This window comes from Helianthus annuus, chromosome 8 (genome assembly GCF_002127325.2).
Source record: "Helianthus annuus cultivar XRQ/B chromosome 8, HanXRQr2.0-SUNRISE, whole genome shotgun sequence".
Classification (NCBI taxonomy): Eukaryota; Viridiplantae; Streptophyta; class Magnoliopsida; order Asterales; family Asteraceae; genus Helianthus; species Helianthus annuus.
The window spans coordinates 92,652,611-92,674,839 of NC_035440.2; the positions used below are offsets into that span (position 1 = coordinate 92,652,611).

Genomic DNA, 22,229 nt, shown 5'->3' on the forward strand with positions numbered 1-22,229 from the left:
CAAGCAGCCAAGCATAATCAGTTGGGTTCGATACCCTAGTGGTCCGCCAGGGATCCAAATTTGTCGTTCAAAAAAAAAAGTATAATCTCACTCATAGCAAAAACTATTTCTCACCCACACAACTATAAAAAAAAAGACGATGCAACCTGAAGGAAGTCACAAAAAATCCTAGCAAGCAGCCAAGCATAATCAGTTGGGTTCGATACCCTAGTGGTCCGTCAGTGATCCAAATTTGTCGTTCAAAGAAAAGTATAATCTCACTCATAGCAAAAACTATTTCTCACCCACACAACTATAAAAAAAAAGACGATAAAACCTGCAGGAAGTCACAAAAAATCCTAGCAAGCAGCCAAGCATAATCAGTTATAACAACATCCACTTAATTAAAATATTTTAGACTCCCTATCAAACCTGTAAAGCCATATTAATTTTTGGGTAAATTCTCGAGAACACAATCAGGTCTCATCTCGAACTAGAAACTGTTGTGAAATACGCTTACGATGTCACTTGGAAAAGGAAAAGTTTTGAGCTGACGAAGAATGAGCTCCACTGCTTGCTGAAGCACCGTCAGTTTTCGCCCTCCTGTAGAATAACACATAAGCAGCATTTGACTTCACATCATCTTCACTAATCGCTGAAACATGGTTATCATCAAAGTTGTACCATTTGTTCTCATTAATAAGCTGCATGCAAAAAATAATAATAATTATTAAAAGACTAGTATCTAACACATGCTAGTTAAGTGGTTTTAGAAATATGAGAAACTTTTAAACATGAATATTCAATTGTAAAATACAATAACCTAAACTAAGAAACTCTTAATCCCATCTCAGAAGATCGTTAAAATTTAGAGTAAAGTAAACAGATGATCCCTGTGGTTCACCAAAATTTTGGATTTGGTCCTAGCCAGGTCCGGCTGAAAGGTAATCCAAATGAGGCGGTGGCTTTTGGCCACACTTTCCAAAGGGCCTCCAATAATAAATCAATTCCTTAATTATATATGCAGTAATCCAAATGCTTATATCGCATGCATTCCTAAATGATAAATCAATTCTTTTGGCCACACTTTCCGTTAGCCAACTGACTTTAGGTTACTATTCTTTTACAAAAAGGCCCCAATTCTTGAATTCGCTTTAGGCCTCTATAAGGGTTGAGCCAGCCCTGTCCCTAGCTTTCTAGAAGTACACGGATGGTCCCTGTGGCTTGCACTTTGTAACGCATTTAGTCCCCGACCAACAAATCTAATGGTTTTAGCATGTCCAAGTTAGGGACTTAATGCGCTAAAGTGCAAACCACTAGGGACCATCCATGTACTCTTGGAAAAAGCTGAGAACTAAATGTGTTACAAAGTGCAAGCCACAGGGACCATCTGTGTAGTTTTGATAAGTTGGGGACCAAAACCAAAATTTTTGTAAACCATAGGGACTGTCCGGGTACTTTACTCTAAAATTCAAGATATATTCAGTTGTTATGAAAACTATAGTATCTAAGTAGTAATATATAATTTTGTATAAAATGATTTAAGATGTGTTAAATATACTTGGACCAACTTTCGACCCATTTCCTTTACCTGCATGATCAGTTAAAAGTAATAAAAACCTAAGTTGACCCATTTATAAGTAAATGTGTCAACAACGAAAACCGTAACATAGTTAATTTAACGAAAGTAACGAGCAAACCTTGATATGTGCAGTATAGTGGCCACTTCCCAAGTTGCCATAGTGATTAGCCAAGGCATAAAGTTCATATATTTGAGGACGATTATTGTTTTTGTTTGCAACATATTTGGTCAGGTCAAAGTCATGAATAGGAAAGTTGACCAATGTTTCTAGTTTACTTTTCATGGTTCTGCTATATGCGAATCTTTTCAAATGGATCACAAGCACCTCAGGAAGCCTCCAAAGATCCAACTTTTTACTCGCTTGCCTTTGCTCTTTACATTGAGGGCAAAACCTATAAAGAATAAAGAGACAACATTAATAAAATAAATAAAAACTGAAAACAAAAGATAATAGCAACATTTCAAAGAATGCGGGTCAGTCATACGGGTTGGATAACAGATACAAGGGGAAGCTTTTTCTAGTGTCAGGCCGGTCAACTGGACAAGTCAACATTCTATTGTCCAATTTTTATAATTGTTATAAATAAAAGGGTCAAGTTATTCTACAAAGGCTTCTAATTGTAAGAAGTGTAAGAAGGATTTATAAAGTGACAAGTGTCCAATGACCTAAAACTAAACCCACTACATCACCACCAAAAACCTAAACACCCACCCCCACCCCACCCCACCACCACCCAAAAACCTAACCCCCCCCCCACCAAAAAACCTAAACCCCCCCACCCCCACCACCCCCCCCCCCCCCCCCGGCAAAAAAAACAAAAAAAAAACTATACCTCACCAAAAAAACCTAAACACACCCCCCCAAAAACCTAACCCCCCCCACCCCCCAAAAACCTAAAAAAAATCTAAAAAAAATTAAACACCCATCCCCACCCAAAAACCTAAACCCCCACCCCCTCGGCAAAAAAAAAAAAAAAAAAAAAAAAAAAAAAAAAAAAAATTAGGGTGGGTGGGGGGGGGGGGGGTTTAGGTTTTTGGTGGTGGTGGATGTTTAAGGTTTTTTTTTTTTTTTTTTGTAGTGGGTTTTTTTGTGTAGTGGGTTTTTTTAGGTTATTGGACACTTGTCACTCTATAAATCCTTCTTACACTTCTTACAAATAGGATCCTTTGTATTTGATCCTAATCCATAAATAAAAAACTACATTGTTAAAATAGTTATCTAAATTTACCATTTGAGCAATTTAGAAGCTTTTAAAAACACTTTGGGCGACTTTTGCTTAGTTTCATTTTGAGTAAGGTACATGGATAGTCCCTGTGGTTAACCAAAAATTTGGATTTAGTCCCTAGCTTTTTCAAAGTACATGGATGGTCCCTATGGTATGCACTTTGTAACGCATTTAGTCGCTAAACGTTGGGGACTAAATGCGTTACAAAGTGCAAACCACAGGTACCATCCGTGTACTTTTGGCAAAAGTTGGGGACTAAATGCGTTACAAAGTACAAACCACAGGGACCATCCGTGTACTTTACTCTTTTAGATAAGTTTTGATACTTTATTCAATTGACCAGTTGGAGATAAAATCAGCCCGTATCAGAAGACAGCAATCAAAGGATTTGAAAGAGAAAAGCTAACCACATGTCTTCAGGTACTAAGGGTTCCTCACGCAAGAAAGCTTCTATGCATGTGTAGAGAGACAAAGGTTCAACACGTGCTTTCTTTGCCACATGCCCGTTTCTAGAAACTTCCGGCAAGTTTTCCAAATAACGTATCTCAAATTTCTTCACAAGTTCTGGAGACCAATCAATATAAAGCACCACCGACGTTGAAGATGATGACAAGTTAATGGTTTTCTCTTCTCCAATTGAGATATCAATCAGGTCATCGGTTCCATTGACCAACTTTAACGGAAGTTTGACTAACGAGTCACCGTTTTCATTACAAGGTGAGTATTCTTTTTTGGTAGGGCCCGATGGTGTAATGGGAGCAATGTTCTCGGGTTTTAGTATGGGAGAGAGCATTGTGTGAGCTATTAACTGGATATCACCTCTTGTAATCGTTGCATCATTAGAGATGGGAAAAACAAGCGGTGTTCCGTAAGGCTTCCACATTCCTTCCCTACAATAGACCAAAAGAAATATTGAGAACATTCAATACTATAATAATATGCCTATTTGGTCGAAAACTTAAAAACCAAAATAAACATAAACTTACGGGTCTTGACGGCGGTTGACAAACAGAAGGTATCTGCTGTTCATCATTGATTTAGGGATTATGTAGGCACTAAGGCATACATCATCCTTAATGGAAGATAATGACATGTGTGGGTCTTCAAAGAACCGACGAATAGCATGATTCTCAATCTGAATAAAATAACACAAATACTTAACATAATCAGAAAAACTGCCACCCAATACGCCCATTTTGCCAACCTCTATCATGCACATGTTCTCACAACCGATAACAAAAAAATAATTTAGAATATTATATACCTCAGCCAGCAAAATTTTCTCATATTTTTTTAGTGAGCACGCATTGCTAAGTGCTTGTATCAAGTCCCGGGAACGGCCAAATTTTGGTACAGTTACTGTGCACGTAGCGGGAATCACACTGCCGTCACAGCTAAAAACTGTCACCGTCATTGTACGAGGTGTGGCTGACTGAAGTGGCAAGGAGAGATACATGAACGGGTCAAATGTAACCGAGATTTTATCACATACAGGACAAACTAAAGTTGATTTGTACTGCCCCTGTCAAATTGAAAAGAGAAAGAAACTGATTTATTAACCTTTATACAGATAAAAGAAAATATATTAAATTGCATTTTGCATCCTTCAAGTTTGAATAAAATTGCAGGCGTTGTCCTTTAACTAACAAAATTACACTGGATGTCCTTTATGTTACACTTTCTCATCATGCGGTGTCCTTTAGCCCTAACTCAATTATTTCTGTTAACTCTTAACACATGCCACTTACATGAGGGCATAATGGTCACTTTCACTTGATAACTAAAACAGAATATAAAAATTCTGCAACTTTGTTCAAACTTAAAAAACGTAAAATGCAATTTACCCTTAAAAAAATTTGGACAAAAGTGTTTTGGGCCAACATGACCCAGCCTGTTTCGACCCATTACCCAACCCACCGATCTTGCCACCTATACAAAACACTATATCTAAAATCATGATTTAACCATATAATTCCAAGAATTTAACATTGACACCGATACTCTTGAAAAATATATTAAAACTCATACTCACTTGGCAGACATCGACAATTATTGAATCATTCCGAGAGATGTGGTTAGCCCAATATTCATCAGCAACTTGTTCATCTGGACGGTCATCCGCATCTCTAGACTTAATATATGGTTTCTCTTTCACACGATTCAGATCTTCATGAAGTCCATCAAGCAAAAAAGCAAGAAGTTCCTGAGAATCATGTTGATTGTGTCCACCAAATTGTGGTGCAAAACGGGCTAGCTTTGTTTTGAATGCCCGTGGAGCAAATGCGGTCCGTCCTGGGGCCCACAACCTCCTAAGCAATTCACCGAATGCCATAGCCAGCTCCCCCTACATGTCGTTAACAAAAAATATTTTGTAATAATACATTTGTAATTATGTTTTTGGTGGGGCTGCAAATGAACGGAATGAACATGAACAATATGTTCGTTAGTTTAGGAAATATATGTGTTCGCGAATTGTTCATGAGCACTTACCGGACGAGATTTTATGTTTAAGTTTGTTTGTTAAGGAAATGAACATGTTCGTGTTCGTTTGTTAATTTTAGGCAATGAATGCAAACGAACGTTCATGAACACAAACTAATGTCAATGAACAAAAATGGAAACAAAGGAACACAAACAAGCGTCACGAACATAATATATAATACACTGATACTTATTAAAACACAAACAAGCGTTCATGAACATAATATATAATACACTAATACTTATTAAATACTTTATTTGTTGGAATTTTGAAGTATCTAAGTAAAATATAAAAACGAAAAATACTAATGAATTATCAAACACAAAACGAACACATTAACGAGCGTTCACGAACATAAATGAACGAACGCTGCCTATGTTCATGTTCTTTCACTTATTAAACAAAAGAACTTCCCACCGAACGGTTCACGAACTGTTCGCTAAACGTTCGGTTCGTTTGCAGCCCTAGTTTAAGGGTTATGGTAGAGAGTTAGTTACCTCCATGCCTAGAGGATTTTGCCAGTTAATTTCTTGATGAAAATCTCCGATGAAAAATCTAGCGAACTCGGGTGTGTGAACAAGGCATTGAATTGCACTGTTCATAAAACACGTATTCCCAAAATTCAACAACCCGATTTGACCAATGCAAGAACCTCTAGTAGTAACACCGAAAGAAGTGGGTCCCTTTTCAGTTGCAAGAGGCGTGCTCTGCAATTGTGAAATCTCTGAATTATAGCTTCTAGAGAAACCATTGCTTGTAGAGGAACCTCCTGCAACCGAATGGTTTGTTCTAGAAGGTTCTGGAACTGTGAAATGACCGTTGCCCAAACAACCATTAGCTTTAACAGCAGTTGTGTAGCCGCCACTGTTATCAACGACTTCCACTAGAATCTGTATTCACCATGTTCATGAAAAATTAGGTGTGTAAGATATATATGGGTTAGGGTAAAATGAATACTCCTATGAGTTGTGAGAACTTAGAGAACTCAGCCAAAACGAAGGCTTTTTCAAAAACAAATTTACCAAAAATCCTTAAAAAATCATTTTTTTCAAAAAAAAAAAAAAAAAAGTTTTTGTTGATTTACACCACCGGAAAAACCCTTACAGTGGCTGTAAATGCTGATGTCAGCAGCTTTTTACAGTGGTGTAAAAAAGCTTAAAACACCACTCGATTTTTTTCTTTACAGGTGTGTTTATAACATGATCATCTACGTTTATCCAAAAAATGGTGGCAAAACTTGCACGGAAGTTGGAGTTCTCTAGGTTTTTCTCACAACCCGGGGTGATTTTCTCTTGATCTCTGTCCTAGATGTGTGTGTGTGTGTATTAGGGGTGTTCAGAATTCGTTTCGAATTCGAAAATTCGCAATTCGATTAAAAATTCGATTCGATTATCAAGAATTCGTTTCGATTATGAGAATTCGAATTTGAATTCGATTCAATTCGAGTCAAGTAAATCGAATACGAATTTATAATTTCAAATTCGATTTGAAATTCGAATAACAATTATACATTTTTATTTATTATTTTTATATATAATACATATATAACTTTTATTGGGCTATACTATAAATTATTTTCAAAATTGATTCCAAATATTAAAATCACCCATTACCAAACCCACTACATGGCCCATAACTAAAAAAAAGTAACAAATCTACCAATAGATTTCTAACCCTAAAAATATTAACTTGTAATGTGGAGTGGTTATGCCCGACTTCTAGTTTTGAATTTTAGACTTATGGTACTTTATTTGGAACTTTTTAATGTGATATCGTGCTTTATGGCTGCTTTAAAATTTATGTTTCATTTTGATAGTCTTTTACATGTTTTAAAAGAATCTGAATCAAATCGAATTTATTCGAATTCGAATGTTTAATCGAATACGAATTGGGTTTTTTATTCGAATACGAATTCCAATCGAATTTGGGTAGGTTTTAATCGAATTGAATTAGAACTCAAGAGAAAATAAAAATTATTCGAATAATTCAATATTCGATTCGATGAACACCCCTATATATATCAAGGCTACTCAATATCATCTACAATTTTTAAAATAATTCCAACAAATTTTACCACCTTACAATCTAAGGATCGCATATTATTGTGAAGTGAATTCAAGTGAGACAGGATAAAGTAACTCACATCCTGATCCATTTCTATATTGACATTATCGAGTGTTTTATCTAGGTCATTCAACAAAGCATGTTTTCGACGGCCATGGTAATCCCAAATGTTTACCTAACAGAGTAAAGAAAAAAAACATGATAAATAAGGGTGTTAGTTGTCGAGAAAGATAATCAAAAGGTGAAAGTAGAGATAACTCCGACCCATTTACTTATGAACAGGTTGATTCGGGTTATGTTTTATGGAAAAAATATAGCTGAAAAGAAAGTAGGTCAAATGGGACAAAAGTCACACGAAGTGTACTCTACATGAATAAACTCGCTAAATCATATTATCAAAAACTAAATAAAATGATTATTGTTGTAATAATATAAATTAGAGTAAAATGCCATTTTTGTCCCTGAGGTTTGGCCAGTTTTGCAACTTTCGTCTAAAGGTTTGTTTTTCCGCATCTGGATCCAAAAGGTTTGAAATCTTGCCATTTTCATCCGGCTTGTTAACTCCATCCATTTTTCCTGTTAAGTCAGGGGTATTTCCGTCTTTATTGTTAACTTAAAGGGCAATTCAGTCTTTTTCAAGGGTATTTGGTCTTTTTCCATAAAGTGAAAAAGACCGAATTGCCCTTTAATCTAACAAAAAAGACAGAAATACCCCTGACTTAACGGAGAAAAATAGATGGAGTTAACGAGCCGGATGAAAATGGCAAGATTTCAAACCTTTTGGATCCAGATGCAGAAAAACAACCCTTTGGACGAAAGTCACAAAACTGGCCAAACCTCAGAGCATTTTACTATATAAATTATTTATTACATATTATTTTTAAAATTTTGGACAAAAGAAGGTTCGAGTCAAGTCGTCAACCTGACCTGTAAAAAATTTACCCATTCGACCCATTACCCAACCCGCCCATATAACCAACCCTAGGAGAAAGATTCACTTAAGACATCATTACTTGATCTGAATTAAGTCCAAAGATCTCACAAGCCTTCCTGTGTAGGTCCCCAACTGTTTCCTGCACAGAAGCATTTAACGTCTCTCGTGAAAACCAGAATTGCTACATCTTTTTACAAAAGGAGACAAGACGAATTGTTTATTATTAAAAATTGCAGAAGTTCGTTATCATATATAAAACACTGATGTACCCTTCTGCTCATTCTTAGGTAAGAATGGTCAACCCTTGGCATCAAGTGCAATTGAAGGCGTAGAGGATGAACTTCTACAGTTAATTCTGTCTGTGATGAGCCACGCATTATAACTTTCCTAGCCAATGTGGGGCCCCCACCATACCTGCACTCCAAGAATCACGCAACCATTACTTTTAAATTTGAATAACACTAATGGCAAAAAGCTAAAATAACATGTGTTGAGGACAATTCATTTAAGAAAGTTCAAACTACGTAACTAACCATGCATAAAACTGATTCCAAATTCTTTCGGTGACCAATATGTAATCAGTGCCCTCAACTAATGTATCGTGAATATCAATAGTTGAATCTTCAGGTGACGATTCGCAGATTAAATCAGAATTGTCGATGCTTGGTGGCCTCTGCAAAATACCTGAGCTGCTACTAGGTGTAGGGCTCTGATTAACAAATGCAGACCATGTTCGCCACCATCTGTCGGAAAACAGTAAAAATACGATAATGACTTGCAACTTCTAATAAAAAAATATGCCAATCAAAAGACGTATAACCACTGCTAGTCACTATATAATCAAAATCCAAATAATAATTACAATTTAACAATGTCTATCAAATATTTGCGGTCACCGATTCCACTAAATTGCTATCTTAGAAGTTAAAATTGAATATGGATATATCAAATCTTATAAATCTACATAACATTAGATTTTATACCATAGAAATTCACAACCACGTACATATTTGATGGTTGAAATGTAATAAAAGATGTAAAATCCATGTCTTAAAAGCTATCCATCTTGCGCTATTGTTCATCAAATGCGCTAATTCTGTGCACTGTTGTTTCTGATGCCTACATCTCCCAACAACAACTAAAAATTTTGGAGCTCATCTAATGAAACCCCAATCGTACATGGATTACGGAACAAAGACATCTCACATTTTAACGAATACCAAAACCCTAATTTTTTAGAACCACTACATGCAAAGTTCAAACAGATAAAGAAACTCACAAGCATCTAAAAGAAGTATGTGTATGTTGTATAGTCAAAAATACAGGATCCACTTGATTATACTAAAACCCTAATTTTTTAAAACTACCAAAGAAGGATCAACAAATTCAATTCCCATCTCAAAAGGTCTACCATGTAACAAAAAACATAGAATTCACTATAGATATATATGTATTTTGAACTTCGATTACCTAAAAGAGATTAAATAATAAGTATCGCCTTCTTTGACGTGCGGTTCATCGTCTTGAGTAATGCTCAGAATCACTTGTCTTTCTTGATCTGGTGACGGCCCTGTAACACTACCATTTTCGGTTGAATTCTCGCTCACACCTTCACTCCCTGACATGCCTAAATATCACACAAGATTTTTAGCCAATGTTGAGGATGCCTCTCAAAAGGATGTATAGCTTTGTAAAAACGCTAAAGTGGTGGCACAAATTTGTATAATCATATCCTCTGTAAACACTAAATAATTACTCTCTAAAAAAGCCCACATTTGCTTTTAAGCCACATTAGTAAATGTGTTTGGCCATAATAATATCTAAGATACTCTTCCCTTCCAGTGGACAAGCCCAATGCACGGTGCATATGGGCCCAAGCCCATATACCTAAGTTCATATACCTTGTGAAACGGCCCAAGCCCAAATCAAGATAACCATGGGCAGAATTGATTGGTAGCGTACTACCCATGCCTCGTAATCAACTTATCATTAATTCATCAGATACAGGGTGCAGTGTTACCTTGATATTGACTAAAATACTAAATGAAGGAAAGAGTGTACTAAACATAGCTTAAAACTAGCCCAAAAACTTCCCAACAACCAAAACCAAGGTGGGAAGTTATTAGAAGCCTACTACTAACGCTCATAACAAACTCATGATCGATAACTACAACGAATATAAGGTAGTGGAACGCCACTTTGATCCTATGCAGTTAATTCGGTGATATATCGGTGATATATCACCGATATATTGGTTATCGGTCCCCATGTAAAATATCGGTGCTGTCAAATATTGGTAAGAATATCGGTACCGATATTATCGGCGATATTGACCGATATATCACTGATATTCCCACCTTTCTTCTTGGTTCTACCATCCGTCTTTCTTCTTATTGCTGCTATTATTGTTTTAAGCTTAATTGTTAATTGTTAGTGTTAAATGTTAGTGTTTTAAGTCTTAATTAGTTCCTGCTTGCTACAATTGTTAGTGTTTTGCAAGTTGCAAAAAGGTTAATTTGTTAATGGTAGGAGAGTATACTGAATTTTTAGTGTTGAATTGCTATATATATATAGAAGGATCCGTTAGAAACCACCCTTTATTGCGAGAACCGCGAGAACCAATGTGAACACAACCAAAAATACCTAAATAATCTAAAAAACACACACAAAAAAAAAATATAATATTTTTTTTTATAAAAATCGCTACTTTTCCTCAACGTTTTCCTCATCAACCATAGTTATTAGTTCTTAACCCTAATCTTCCAAAACCTCTAAACTCAAAACAAAAACGGCCTACAAATTCAATCATAACCTCAAAACATCCACACACACACTACTCCTTCTGTTCCATAAGAACTAAAACTACAACCTATAGTGATTTATGATTACATAGTGTTCCTTTTCTCAAACTAAAACTTATTAACCATCAAAATCCACCGATATTCAAACACTTTCATAAAACTAAGTTTAGAAGCGCCCAGGCGTGCCTAGGCGCAAATAAAGCCCCGGGCCCAACAAATGGCCCTGAGTGCGCCTCACGCCTTTAATAACTATGAGAATAACATGGTCAAACAAAACCACATAAAATCCTCAACTTATGCCACATCAATCACAGTTATCAGTTCTTAACCCTAATCTCCCAAAACCTCTAGTTTCAAAACAAAAACAATCTCCAAAGCCAAATTCAATCATCTCAAAATTTCATACACAAGAACCAAAACCGCAACCAGCAGGGGCTACAAATTATTCCTTTTCTCCAACTAAAACCTATTCACCATCAAAATCCACTAATATTCAAACACTTCCATAAAACTAAGTTTAGAACAAGAACTAGAATAACATGATCAAACTAAACCACATAAAATCCTCAACTTATGCCAGATCAACCACAGTTACTACTTGTTAACCCTAATCTTCCGAAACCTCTAAATTCAAAACAAAAACAATCTCACAATTCTATACACAAGAACCAACACTACAACCTACAGTGACTACAAACCGTTCCTTTTCTCCAACTAAAACCTAATCATCATCAAAATCCACTAATATTCAAACAATATCATAAAATTTCATAAACCTAAGTTTAAAACAGTAATAATAGTATTATCAATATTACCTTTGAGTGATCAAACAGAATGTATCTCCTTCTTTCGCCTGAGCTTCACCGGCGGCCATGGCAATGTCTCGCATAACCAGCCGTTCTTCCTCCGGAGACCGCACCGGCGGAGTGACGTCAGCCATTATAACCTCCGTCATAGCTTCTTCTTCTTCTTCACTGTTTCAGTGTGTGTTAGAAATTAAGAGTTATTGTTTGAAGTCGGTGAAACTGAAAGCTCCATGTGTGATTTGATTTCTAACTGATTTGAAGAGTGTTTGTTGTTGATCGGTTGTGTGAAGAAGAAGAATCGCTACGAACGCCCAATTTTTTTTTTTTTTTTAAGTTTTTGTTGTTTTTAGGGTATGATTGTTAAGAAGTGTGAAGATTATTATAAGTTGTATAGTAACGGTTATATAAATATTTATTATAGCGGGGTTAGTTAACGTACAAGTGGTCTTAACGCACGGTGCGTACGAGATGAACATATAAAATGCGGATTTGAGGTTATAACATGCGGGTTTTAACGTACAAACGCGCAGAGCCGGCTCAAAATATTGTATCCTATTATTCATATATCATCTTTGTGTATACATAATTATAGATCATAAATCTCTATATCAATAATTCTAAATCCAAGATCACCTACATATAATATGTTTTTCTTTTGAATTTGATGCCCTATGGAAGTGGTTGCCCAAAGCGCTTGCTTTATTTCACTCCCCCTTGAGCCGAACTCGGAAGACTCACAAACCCGGGAGATTCACCATGCGGACTTCACAACACCGGACGATTCCAACATGCGGACTTCACAAACTCGAAAGATTCCAATACGCAATTCAAAAACTTGGAAGCTTCCAACATGCGGTTTCACAAACTCGGACACTTCCGACATGCGGTTCATAAACTCGGACAAATTCCAACATGCGGATTTATGTTTTTGAGGTTTTATAACGTGCAGAATACTCATCGTGTACGCTCATACGTTAAGGCCAATTGTACAATAATCTTGTTATTATTAAGTTGTGGGAAGATGTTTTTTTTTTTTTTTGACATTTTTGTTAAAAGAATAAAAGATGATTTTTAAAATCTTGACACTAGTTAGTTAAAACTGCTGACGCCTACTTTATCTTTGTTCGCCTAATATAGTAATATGTCATCAAGGACCACCGCATCTTTTTCGTCATAACTGATGGACTCTTATTTTTGTTACTATAAGGATATAGGGTGTGGTCATGACCCTCCATATAGCAACCATGTCATCCATCTCTAATCCACTATCCAAAATCACTCCCCAAAGGTTGTGGTCATGACCGAAACCACTATCCTCTTTATTTTTTTAATTTAATTTTGTCTTAAAATCTTAAATGGGAGGGTCGTGGTTGCCGTGGTTTAATCCACGTAAACCACCATGATTTAATGAGGGGTGGTGTAGTGCATGAATAATGGTCCTATGTGACAAATAATGACCTCGGTAATTTGGTTTAATTATCAAGCTCGTTTTTGGGGGTGTTACATATATATATAAAAACAATATAAAAATGTATAAATGTTATTCGAATTTCGAATCGAATTTGAAATTATAAATTCGTATTCGATTTACTTGACTCGAATTGAATCGAATTCGAATTCTTATAATCGAAACGAATTCGAATTCTTATAATCGAAACGAATTCTTGATAATCAAATCGAATTTAATTGAATTTCAAATTTTTCGAATTCGAAACGTATTCTGAACACCCTTAGCTGGCGGCACGTTATGTGATGCATTAACCATGTGAGAACACGTGTGTCGATGTATTAAATCTAACTCAATGTAACCTATATAAGCACTGAGATTACAGTGTATAATGATGACATTAACGTGTGATTCCTGCATGTGACTTTACACGTTTTCGACTTTGTTACACGCAATATGTTCATGATATTAGCGTAATCAGACGTAGTACTATAAATGGCATGTCTCGATCGTTGCGATGTAAAGTTGTAATTGTAATTTAGACAACCATGTAAAGTAGTAAAAGTAATTTAGACATTAACATGGTTAGGCATAAACAAAAAAAAAGTATATTAACGTGTGACACGCGACGGTCTAAAGTCGTAAAAGTCATTCAAATAAAATGACACGTCAAGTTTCTAAGTAGAAAAGGTTGTCGGGTCAAGTTGTCAATTACCGAAATTTAGAAATGAATGTATAACCTACTTAGTTTGAAGGTGTGAAGTGAAAGAATTAGAAGTCTGATGGTTAGAATTGCTATTTATAATAACTAAAAGGATTTAGAAGTATAGGGCTAGATTTAACATTTTCCAAAAGTCGATAAACCCTAAAAAAATAAAGTTGATATTAAATAAAAAACAAATTACCTCTAGTAAGGTTCAACTCACATTAGGTCGTGGAGAGAGTATGTTAAAAAATATTCCATTAAGTTAGAATATAATGCAATATGGAAGCACTTTATTTGCTCATCAAATTTGAACAAAATTTGTATCAAATGTAATGGGAAAAAAACCATGTCACTATGTCCATATAAATATTAGATGGTAATAAAGTAAACTACAAAAGGCTTTATCAAAGAACTATAACTCAACCAATAATTTCTCACCTTATTTTGATTGCTACTCGCCCCTTTATATATCTATTAAAATAGCAAAATGTGAAGTATTTTTCTTATATGTATAACTCGAGTTATTTTTTATGTCTATTTCTTCGAATATTTTGTCAACGTTAATGTATCAGTCTGCCTCAAAATTATTGTATACATTCTTAAAAACTATATTCATAAAACTTAAAAGAGAATATTTTATTGTTATTGACGATTAATTAAAACTTAAAAAGAATATCCTATTGTTACTTTATGGTCTCACTTGCAACTAAATATTATCTACCGCTAATCTTCTTCACTATACAAGTGACATGTTAAAAAAAGTAGAAAGTTGACAATAGCTCAGGTTACTAAATTATGCGAGTAGGCACGAAAACCAATTGACCGGTGATTATCTCGCGCAATAAACTATATAAATATAAAACTCAAAATGAGAAAAGAAAAAAAAAACAAACACTTTTCATGGAAGATGCAAATTGATACATTAAATGGAGTTATGTAATTGTTTATTCTACTCTTTTGTAACTCGTATGCCAAACACTACATACACATCTATCATATAGCCACGACTAAAACACCCGAGCGAAACATTTATAAAGTTATAAAGATGTTGCATTTTGTTTCAGGAATTTATTTTATAAATTTCTTTCTTGAAGCTTGATTGTAAATCGCCTTCGAAAAGACAAAACAAACTTTGAATCAACTTGATTCCATCCTACCTCATTTTACAGAATCTTTCTTTTGATACAACTACACACCTATTCACAAACATCTAGCATGAAAAGCACAAGTAACGCATCTAAACAACGTTTCGACAAGCAACTGGAAACAACATCATCTTCGTCGTCATCATCATCATCGTCTCCATGTTTGAAGTAAGAACCGAAAAAAGATTCAAGCTTTTTTGGCCAAAGATGATTGGGGAAGCATGGAGTTGGTGAGTTCCTCGTTAAGCTTTACGGGAAGTGCTGGCATCTGCTTCATTATCTCTGGCGGCATATCATTTAAGCTGCAGTTTATAGACAAATTATATATAAAATTATAACTATTGCATAAATCAAGCCGTCAAACTTGGTGGAACTGTGAACGAAAAATGACGTACTCGTTCAAGATAGAGACAATATTGTTTTGCGCCTGGCAGAAGAGGTTGATGTTCTCATGCACCTGCCACAAAGAGAAGAGATCATCAAGCGGTAAAACGGACTTTTGGCTTAAACTGAAAATAATTCTTGGCTGTTGCCTAAAAATAAGCACGTTAAGTAATGGGTCAAAACGGGTACTTTTTGTATGGATCGGGTGGGGTTGATCCTGAACATTTTTTTCAGGCTTTTACAACTTCTATAAACATATAGTGTGTTAACTATGATTACAATACTGTTTAATACATTCGTTTAAGCAATTTAGGATAGTCTATGCATCAAACTTTCGACCCGTTAAACCCACTTCCTTTTAACTAAACTTTTGACTTTTACCCAATTGACCATAATAAAGGACTAATTTCATATGTACCGCTAAAAACTTGCATAATATCATATTTACCCAGCCAAAAATTTTATATATAAAATTTCATATACCCATTTGATAAAATACAATTTATAATATGACCATTATACCCTTCTCTTTCTGCTTGCACTCCAAAGTCTCATATTCTACTACAAGTTTTAAGGAAGGGTATAAATGTCACAAATTTGAAAACGAGAATATTAGATATTATACTTTTTTAGTTGGGTAAATATGATATTGTACCAAGTTTTAACTTTTAAGAGAGAAATATCAAATTAACCTCATTATAAAAATGCTATATTGCCTACACTCATATGTTTGAACTTTGAAGTAGTGATCAATTATTATTTTATCTTCGAAATTAGATTAATATGTATCAAATTTCCAATTGGAGGAAAACCAACTGACCAAAAACTCGATAGTTCTAATGAAACAACGCTGCATACTTACCTTAAAAGCAGCAAAATTTGCAGAAATTTGATCGAACGCCTGAGCGTTCTGCTCAAGAAGCTGCCCTGCCGTACCACCGATTGCTGCATCAAGAAACACCCACAAATTACAAGTTGTTTAAAATCCGATAAGAATTAAACAAATAATGCATCGACAAAGCAAACATACTCCATAGTGAGCAGTGTCCATAAACTACTATAAATATATCATCATTTTCTTAAGGGTTATTGGATTTTATCACCCCTAAGTTTTAGGGATCTTAGGACACCCCAAAAGTATAGTAACAGGATCAAAAGTTAGTGAACAGTTAACGGCTTGGTGACAGAACACACTAAGTGTTAAGTTGGGAGTGGCGGACGTCAAAGTGATAGTTGAGGGTGGCAGCAGCCAATAGCCAATAGTTGGGGGTGATAAAAATCACTATTTTAGTCCATTAGTTTAAAAATTGCAATTTCAATCCCTGTTGTTTCACTTTCGTAACCATTTCAGTCCCTGTGATTTCACTTTCGTAACCATTTCAATCCATTTATTCTGTAAGTACAGGGACTGAAATGGTTACGAGCTGGACTGAAAGGTTACGAAAGTGAAACCACAGGGACTGAAATCGCAATTTTTAAACTAATGGACTGAAATAGTGATTTTTGACAAACCACAGGGACGAAAACAGTAATTAACTCTAATATTAATTACATAATAATATGTCATAAAATGAAAAAAATATCACCAAGAAATGCACCAACCTTTGTAAGAGATACCATCATCACTGTCCATAGAGACTGCTGATTGAGCATATGGCGGGCCATTGGCACGGTTTGTGGCATGAGAAGACGACTTTGCCAAATGCTCGGTTACTTTCTCCTGAAGGTAAAAAGAAACAAAAAGAATAATATAACTCATGCAAAAAGAATTTCATTTGCTTCTACGCTTTTACCTATTTTGGCGAAAATTAATGATACGTTGAAAGTTATAAAGCGTACCTTTTTATCTTTGTTCTTCCTTGATGAATTATTATCCTCTTTCCTTCTCTTACCATTTTCCTTTTTCTGGAAATACAAAGAAGAAAATTGTGCAAATTAAGCACTATAAAATAACCAGAATATAACTTAGTTCTGTTTCCTTTTTAATGTTTAGTGAACTGTTCAGGAACTGTTTGGCAGGAAGTCTCCTTAATTTAGTAAGCGAACGAACATGAACAATATTTTTTTGTTTACTTAATCAAATGAACGACCATGAACACATGTCACACTAGATTAAATCCAGCCCATACCGTTGTTTACTTATAAAATGTTACTCAGTGGTATTTGCAATTTAGACTTTAATTTGTTTATTGTTGTTTACTTCAATTTAGTGGTGTTCGGAATTTGATTTGGATTCGAAAAATTCGAAATTCGACTCAATTAGATAATCAGTAATTCAAATTTGACTCAATTCGACTTCGAGTATAGTAAATTGATACGAATTTATATTTTTAAATTCAATTCGATTCGAAATTCGAACACAAATTATACATATTTATTAATTATATTAACTTTAATTCGGGCTATAGTATAAACTAATCTATAAATCTAATCTAAGCCCTAAAATAGCCCATTACCAAGCCCAAATAGCCCATAACCAATTTACATATTTAAATGAATTTGAATCAAAACGAATTTATCTGAATTCGATTCAGATTGGCGTTTTAATTCGTATTCGCCAGTCTTCAATCGAATTCAAATTGAATTGGCCAGTTTTTAACCGACTTCAAATTCCGGCAAAAAAAACTTATTCAAAAAATTCGATTCGAGTCATTCGAAAATTCATTACTCGATTCGTGAGCACGCCTACTTCAATTGGTGTCAGTTTGTGTTCGTTCACATTCATTTATGTTGTTTAGATATTCATGAACAAACATGAACTCACTCGCTTTCTTAACAAACGAGAACACGAACAAGAAAATCCGTTCATTTGAGTGTTTGTGTCCGTTCGTTTATTTGGTTAAAGTTGTACAAACACAAACAAGCCGCCGTTATGTGCGTTTACAGGCCTACTTTTTAACTGACCCAAGTAACTTTGACAAAACGAAGATGGTCAAACACTTGTTCTAAATCATAACTTGACATAAGGTTATTTATATCTGCTTTGATAATTGCAAAAACATGGAGTTGTAAAGTGTTATAATGTCTGTAAGTGGGTTAAGTTATTCTACAAAGACTCCTAATTGTAAGAAGGGTAAGAAGAATTTATAGAGTGACAAGTGTCCAATAACCTAAAACCTAAACTCACTACACCACCACCCAAAACCTAAACACCCACCCCCATCCCACCACCACACAAAAACCTAACCCCCCCCCCCCCCAATTCAAAAGCCTAACACCCCCCCCCCTCGACAAAAAAAAAAAAACATAAACAATTTTTTTTGGGTGGGTGATGGGGGTGGGGGGTTTAGGTTTTTGGGTGGCGGTGGGTGTTTAGTTTTTTTTTTTTTTTTTGTGCAGTGGGTTTTTTTTAGAAGCCTTTGTACCCGTCTTACAATTAGGAGCCTTTGTATTTGATCCTAATCCGTCTGTAAGTTGGTTTACTGAATCAAAATGAAAATCACTTATGGTTAATTTGGAACATGAGTTTGATCTCCATAATTATAAAATAAAACAGGAAAAGAAAATATTAAAGAGGAAAATATATCACACCGTCATCCATCTACAACGAAGAGCAACATCCCGGACTGTTTTGTCTTGCAACTTCTTTGCAATCTTTGCGTAACGCAATACAGCACTATCTGAGGCATATCTGCATTTTATTAACATAATAAGTAAAGGTACCAAACAAATTTAATTTTTCCATGTTCGTTTAGGCAATACACATGTTGGTGATAACTGATAAGAGAATAAACGGATCATAAACAGTATAAGCTCAAGCACACAAATGAGAAGTAATCACACGTCTAATTTCTGAAGCATTTATACCTATGTTTGTGTACAAGATTTTAATCGTAAGAATGTGTTCTTTCTATATATTTGCTATGCAGTTAGAGTGGTCCAAAATCAAATAGTTGATGTACAAGTAAAGATGTACACATCATTTTTTTTTTTGTGTGTGTGTGTGTGGGGGGGGGGGGGGGGGGGGCTAAAACACCAGTTCGGTTTTTTAACCAGTTTTACACAATGGGAACCCAAACCGGTGCTAACCGGTTTGGGCCAAAAAAATGGGTTTTAACCGGTTTAAACCCGTTTTTTAAAACGGGTTTCAAAGTAACCAGTCCACAAACCGTCGGTTCGGGTTGAAACTGGTTTTTTAAAAAACCGGTTTCGATCCTAAAACCGGTTTCTTTTGTACACCTCTATGTACAAGGCATTTGATTATGTTTACATTTCTTAAATTCCAAAACCAATTAACAAAATTTTGTAAAGAATTTAATGACTTGCACTTGATTTTGATGTTTTCACAGTATACTCAAAAATACATTGTACACCTTACTTGAACCGAATCGGGCTTCCTAACTTTGTCAAAAATCACAACTTTATTTACAAGATTCAGCAAAAATAACACATTTTATCACCAAATAAAGATTACAGTGTCCAAATATTCCATCTTTTTGCCACAAAATTAAAGCTTCCAATTTAATAAAACCTCTAAATTTGAACAAAAAAAAAAGCAAAAGACCAATTCATCTTTACTATTGTCCAACTTCAAACATACTATGTTTAGAATGTTAACTTTTGTAGCATCAAAATTCAACAAGCAAGTGACACAAACATCTCACATCTAGCAATTTCCAGATTCAGCAAAAAAAAAAAAAAAAAAAAAACATAACCAAATTCATCAAACCTTCAACAACATCTTAACAAAACAAACCATGCAAATCCCTAAATCCCCCCCCCCCCCCCCCAACACAACACAAAAAAAAAAAAAAAAAAAGATTCTGAAAAACACCTTTCAAGATCCCAATTCAACAATCAAACCAAAAACCCTAAAAAATAATATAAAAAAAATTCAAGAAAATTGCATACTTTGTGAGCAACTCTTCCAACAGAGACTGTTCATCAGGAGCCCATTCAACAGATAACCCCGGGTTATGCCTCAACGCAGACTGAGTAGGACCCACCACCGAATTCTCCGGCGCCGCCGCACCGCCGCCGTTAGCGGTGGCGCCATTTCCATTACTGGTTGATTCATTATTATTATTCGCAGAAGGGTTTGCACTGGCAGCCATCAATAATAAACTTAAAAAAACACAAACTTTCTCAAACCCCTTTTAAAGATTATCCGTTTGCTCAATTGGGTGTATAAAAAAATGGGATTTTTTTTAACAATTGAACAACAACAAGATTGTTGACGAGAAAAGAACCCGGTTTTGAGAGGGGTTAGAGAGAGAAAATGGGGGTGGATGAGAGAGAGAGAGAATCGGTGAGGGTATTTTAAGTAAAGATTCATCAGCAATTTGACCCATCATGGGTTTTATTTATGTGCGGTAAAAGATGGTTCTACACGATCGATATTTTGTATAAAGTTGTAGCGGTGGAGAGATCTATGGATAAAAATGATGATTATTATTTTATTAAATAATTTATTGTTTTTGTGACCCGTGAAGATGTTATGGTGATGTTTTGTTTAATTTTGCAAGGGCTTTTTGATGAATATGGTGACGTTTTGTTTAATTTTGTAAGGGCTTTTTGGGAATATTATTTTGCAATTTCTATATTATAAATTAGCAACTAGTTGTTGTATAATGGTGTTGTATCTTTTGCATCGGGAGGTTTTCAAAAAAAAAAAAAAAACTACATTTTCACTTCTAACCCAAAGAATTTTACTTTTTCATTTTAACCATTTTGATTTTTTAACTTTTAACCTAATGTTTTTCATCTTTTACAATATAACCCACTTTTTTATTTTCAACTTTGGTCCCCCATGCTTTTCATCTTTTGCAAGTTTTTACGTTTCGTTCTAAATTTTGCGAGTTAACACACAACGTGTGTGTGAGGTTCAACGTTTTTTAGTCGTTTGACAGATTCGTCGCAGCGCGTTGGACCTAGATCGACTTATTATTTCTTTTCCGCGTTTTACGTTTCGCTTTAATTTCATCGCATGCCGCAATGGGCGTGTGTGGTTCAACGATCTTACGTCTGCTTTTCATTCGGTGTTATTTTGTCCTTTTTATTTATATTAGTTTTACGAGTTTTTCCGATGTTGGTCACTGGCAATGATTTGACATTGGTGCTATTTGGCACAGTTTTACGAACGTTTTTAATCTATTAAGTTTTTTACTAATAGTATTTTCGAGTTTACCTCTATATATCCTTTAATTAAAAAAAATCGATTTGCTCTATGTTTCGACGTAAACTTTCTCTGGAAACGAGTCAGGTCAGATATAAAATGTTTTCGTTAAAAAAAAACATTTTAAGTGCATGGTTTATGTACGTTTTGGTATAAATTCGAGTTGGTCTACGTAAAACGTAAACTTTTTTTGGAAAACATGTCAGGTCAAATATAATACGTTTTCGTCTTTTTATGTATGTTTCGTAAATTATGTTTCGAACCGAGTGGAGTCAAAATGTGCTTTTCTCCCTTTTTTCAAAAGCTTCCATTAGTCGCTTTTGATTAAACGTGTCAATTTTTCCTTTATACCCGTTGATGTTTTCTATGTATGAGTTAGGTCACATATAATACGTTATAATTATACGATATAAACTCGATTTACCTTACATTTTGATCCAATCACAATGCTTATATAGGTCATATTGAGTCCAGTAAGATGCTTCGAAACATGCGTTTTCATATGGTTAACGCATCACATAACATTTGTACTAATCTATTCAATATTTTCGTTGTACC

General features: G+C 34.9%; 2 protein-coding genes across 3 annotated transcripts; both read right to left on the reverse strand.

Annotated features, from left to right (window-relative positions):
• Nucleotides 1-312: 312 nt before the first annotated feature.
• LOC110873440 (ubiquitin carboxyl-terminal hydrolase 5) lies at nt 313-12,251 on the reverse strand. 2 transcript variants are annotated; one of them, XM_022122366.2, is made up of 13 exons: nt 11,884-12,232; nt 9,738-9,894; nt 8,801-9,010; nt 8,537-8,681; nt 8,347-8,406; nt 7,413-7,508; nt 5,767-6,159; nt 4,820-5,131; nt 4,052-4,309; nt 3,774-3,922; nt 3,195-3,677; nt 1,680-1,953; nt 313-683 (listed from the first exon to the last, which is right to left on the reverse strand). In XM_022122366.2, the coding sequence occupies exons 2-13, from the start codon at nt 9,890-9,892 to the stop codon at nt 504-506; spliced, it is 2,715 nt and encodes a 904-aa protein (XP_021978058.1). In that variant the 5' UTR covers nt 9,893-9,894; nt 11,884-12,232; the 3' UTR covers nt 313-503. The 2 variants fall into 2 exon arrangements, with proteins under 2 accessions (XP_021978058.1, XP_021978059.1); XM_022122367.2 differs by lacking the exon at nt 9,738-9,894 and having other exon boundaries at nt 11,884-12,251.
• A 2,829-nt stretch (nt 12,252-15,080) lies between these two features.
• LOC110873441 lies at nt 15,081-20,899 on the reverse strand. Its single transcript, XM_022122368.2, has 7 exons — nt 20,408-20,899; nt 19,088-19,187; nt 17,396-17,461; nt 17,159-17,276; nt 16,419-16,501; nt 15,568-15,629; nt 15,081-15,474 (listed from the first exon to the last, which is right to left on the reverse strand). The coding sequence occupies exons 1-7, from the start codon at nt 20,608-20,610 to the stop codon at nt 15,360-15,362; spliced, it is 747 nt and encodes a 248-aa protein (XP_021978060.1). The 5' UTR covers nt 20,611-20,899; the 3' UTR covers nt 15,081-15,359.
• Between the last annotated feature and the right edge of the window lie 1,330 nt (nt 20,900-22,229).

What these genes read in the sequence shown, in the direction of transcription:
- LOC110873440 (XM_022122366.2), bottom strand. Translation starts at nt 9,892, where the DNA reads ATGTCAGGGAGTGAAGGTGTGAGCGAGAATTCAACCGAAAATGGTAGT. An exon ending in TGGAATCAGTTTTATGCATG is followed by an intron (nt 8,682 to 8,800) that starts GTTAGTTACGTA and finishes CTTGGAGTGCAG; the next exon opens with GTATGGTGGGGGCCCCACAT. An exon ending in ACCTAAGAATGAGCAGAAGG is followed by an intron (nt 8,407 to 8,536) that starts GTACATCAGTGT and finishes GCTTCTGTGCAG; the next exon opens with GAAACAGTTGGGGACCTACA.
- LOC110873441 (XM_022122368.2), bottom strand. Translation starts at nt 20,610, where the DNA reads ATGGCTGCCAGTGCAAACCCTTCTGCGAATAATAATAATGAATCAACC. An exon ending in CAAATTTTGCTGCTTTTAAG is followed by an intron (nt 15,630 to 16,418) that starts GTAAGTATGCAG and finishes TCTTTGTGGCAG; the next exon opens with GTGCATGAGAACATCAACCT. An exon ending in ATTGTCTCTATCTTGAACGA is followed by an intron (nt 15,475 to 15,567) that starts GTACGTCATTTT and finishes TATAAACTGCAG; the next exon opens with CTTAAATGATATGCCGCCAG.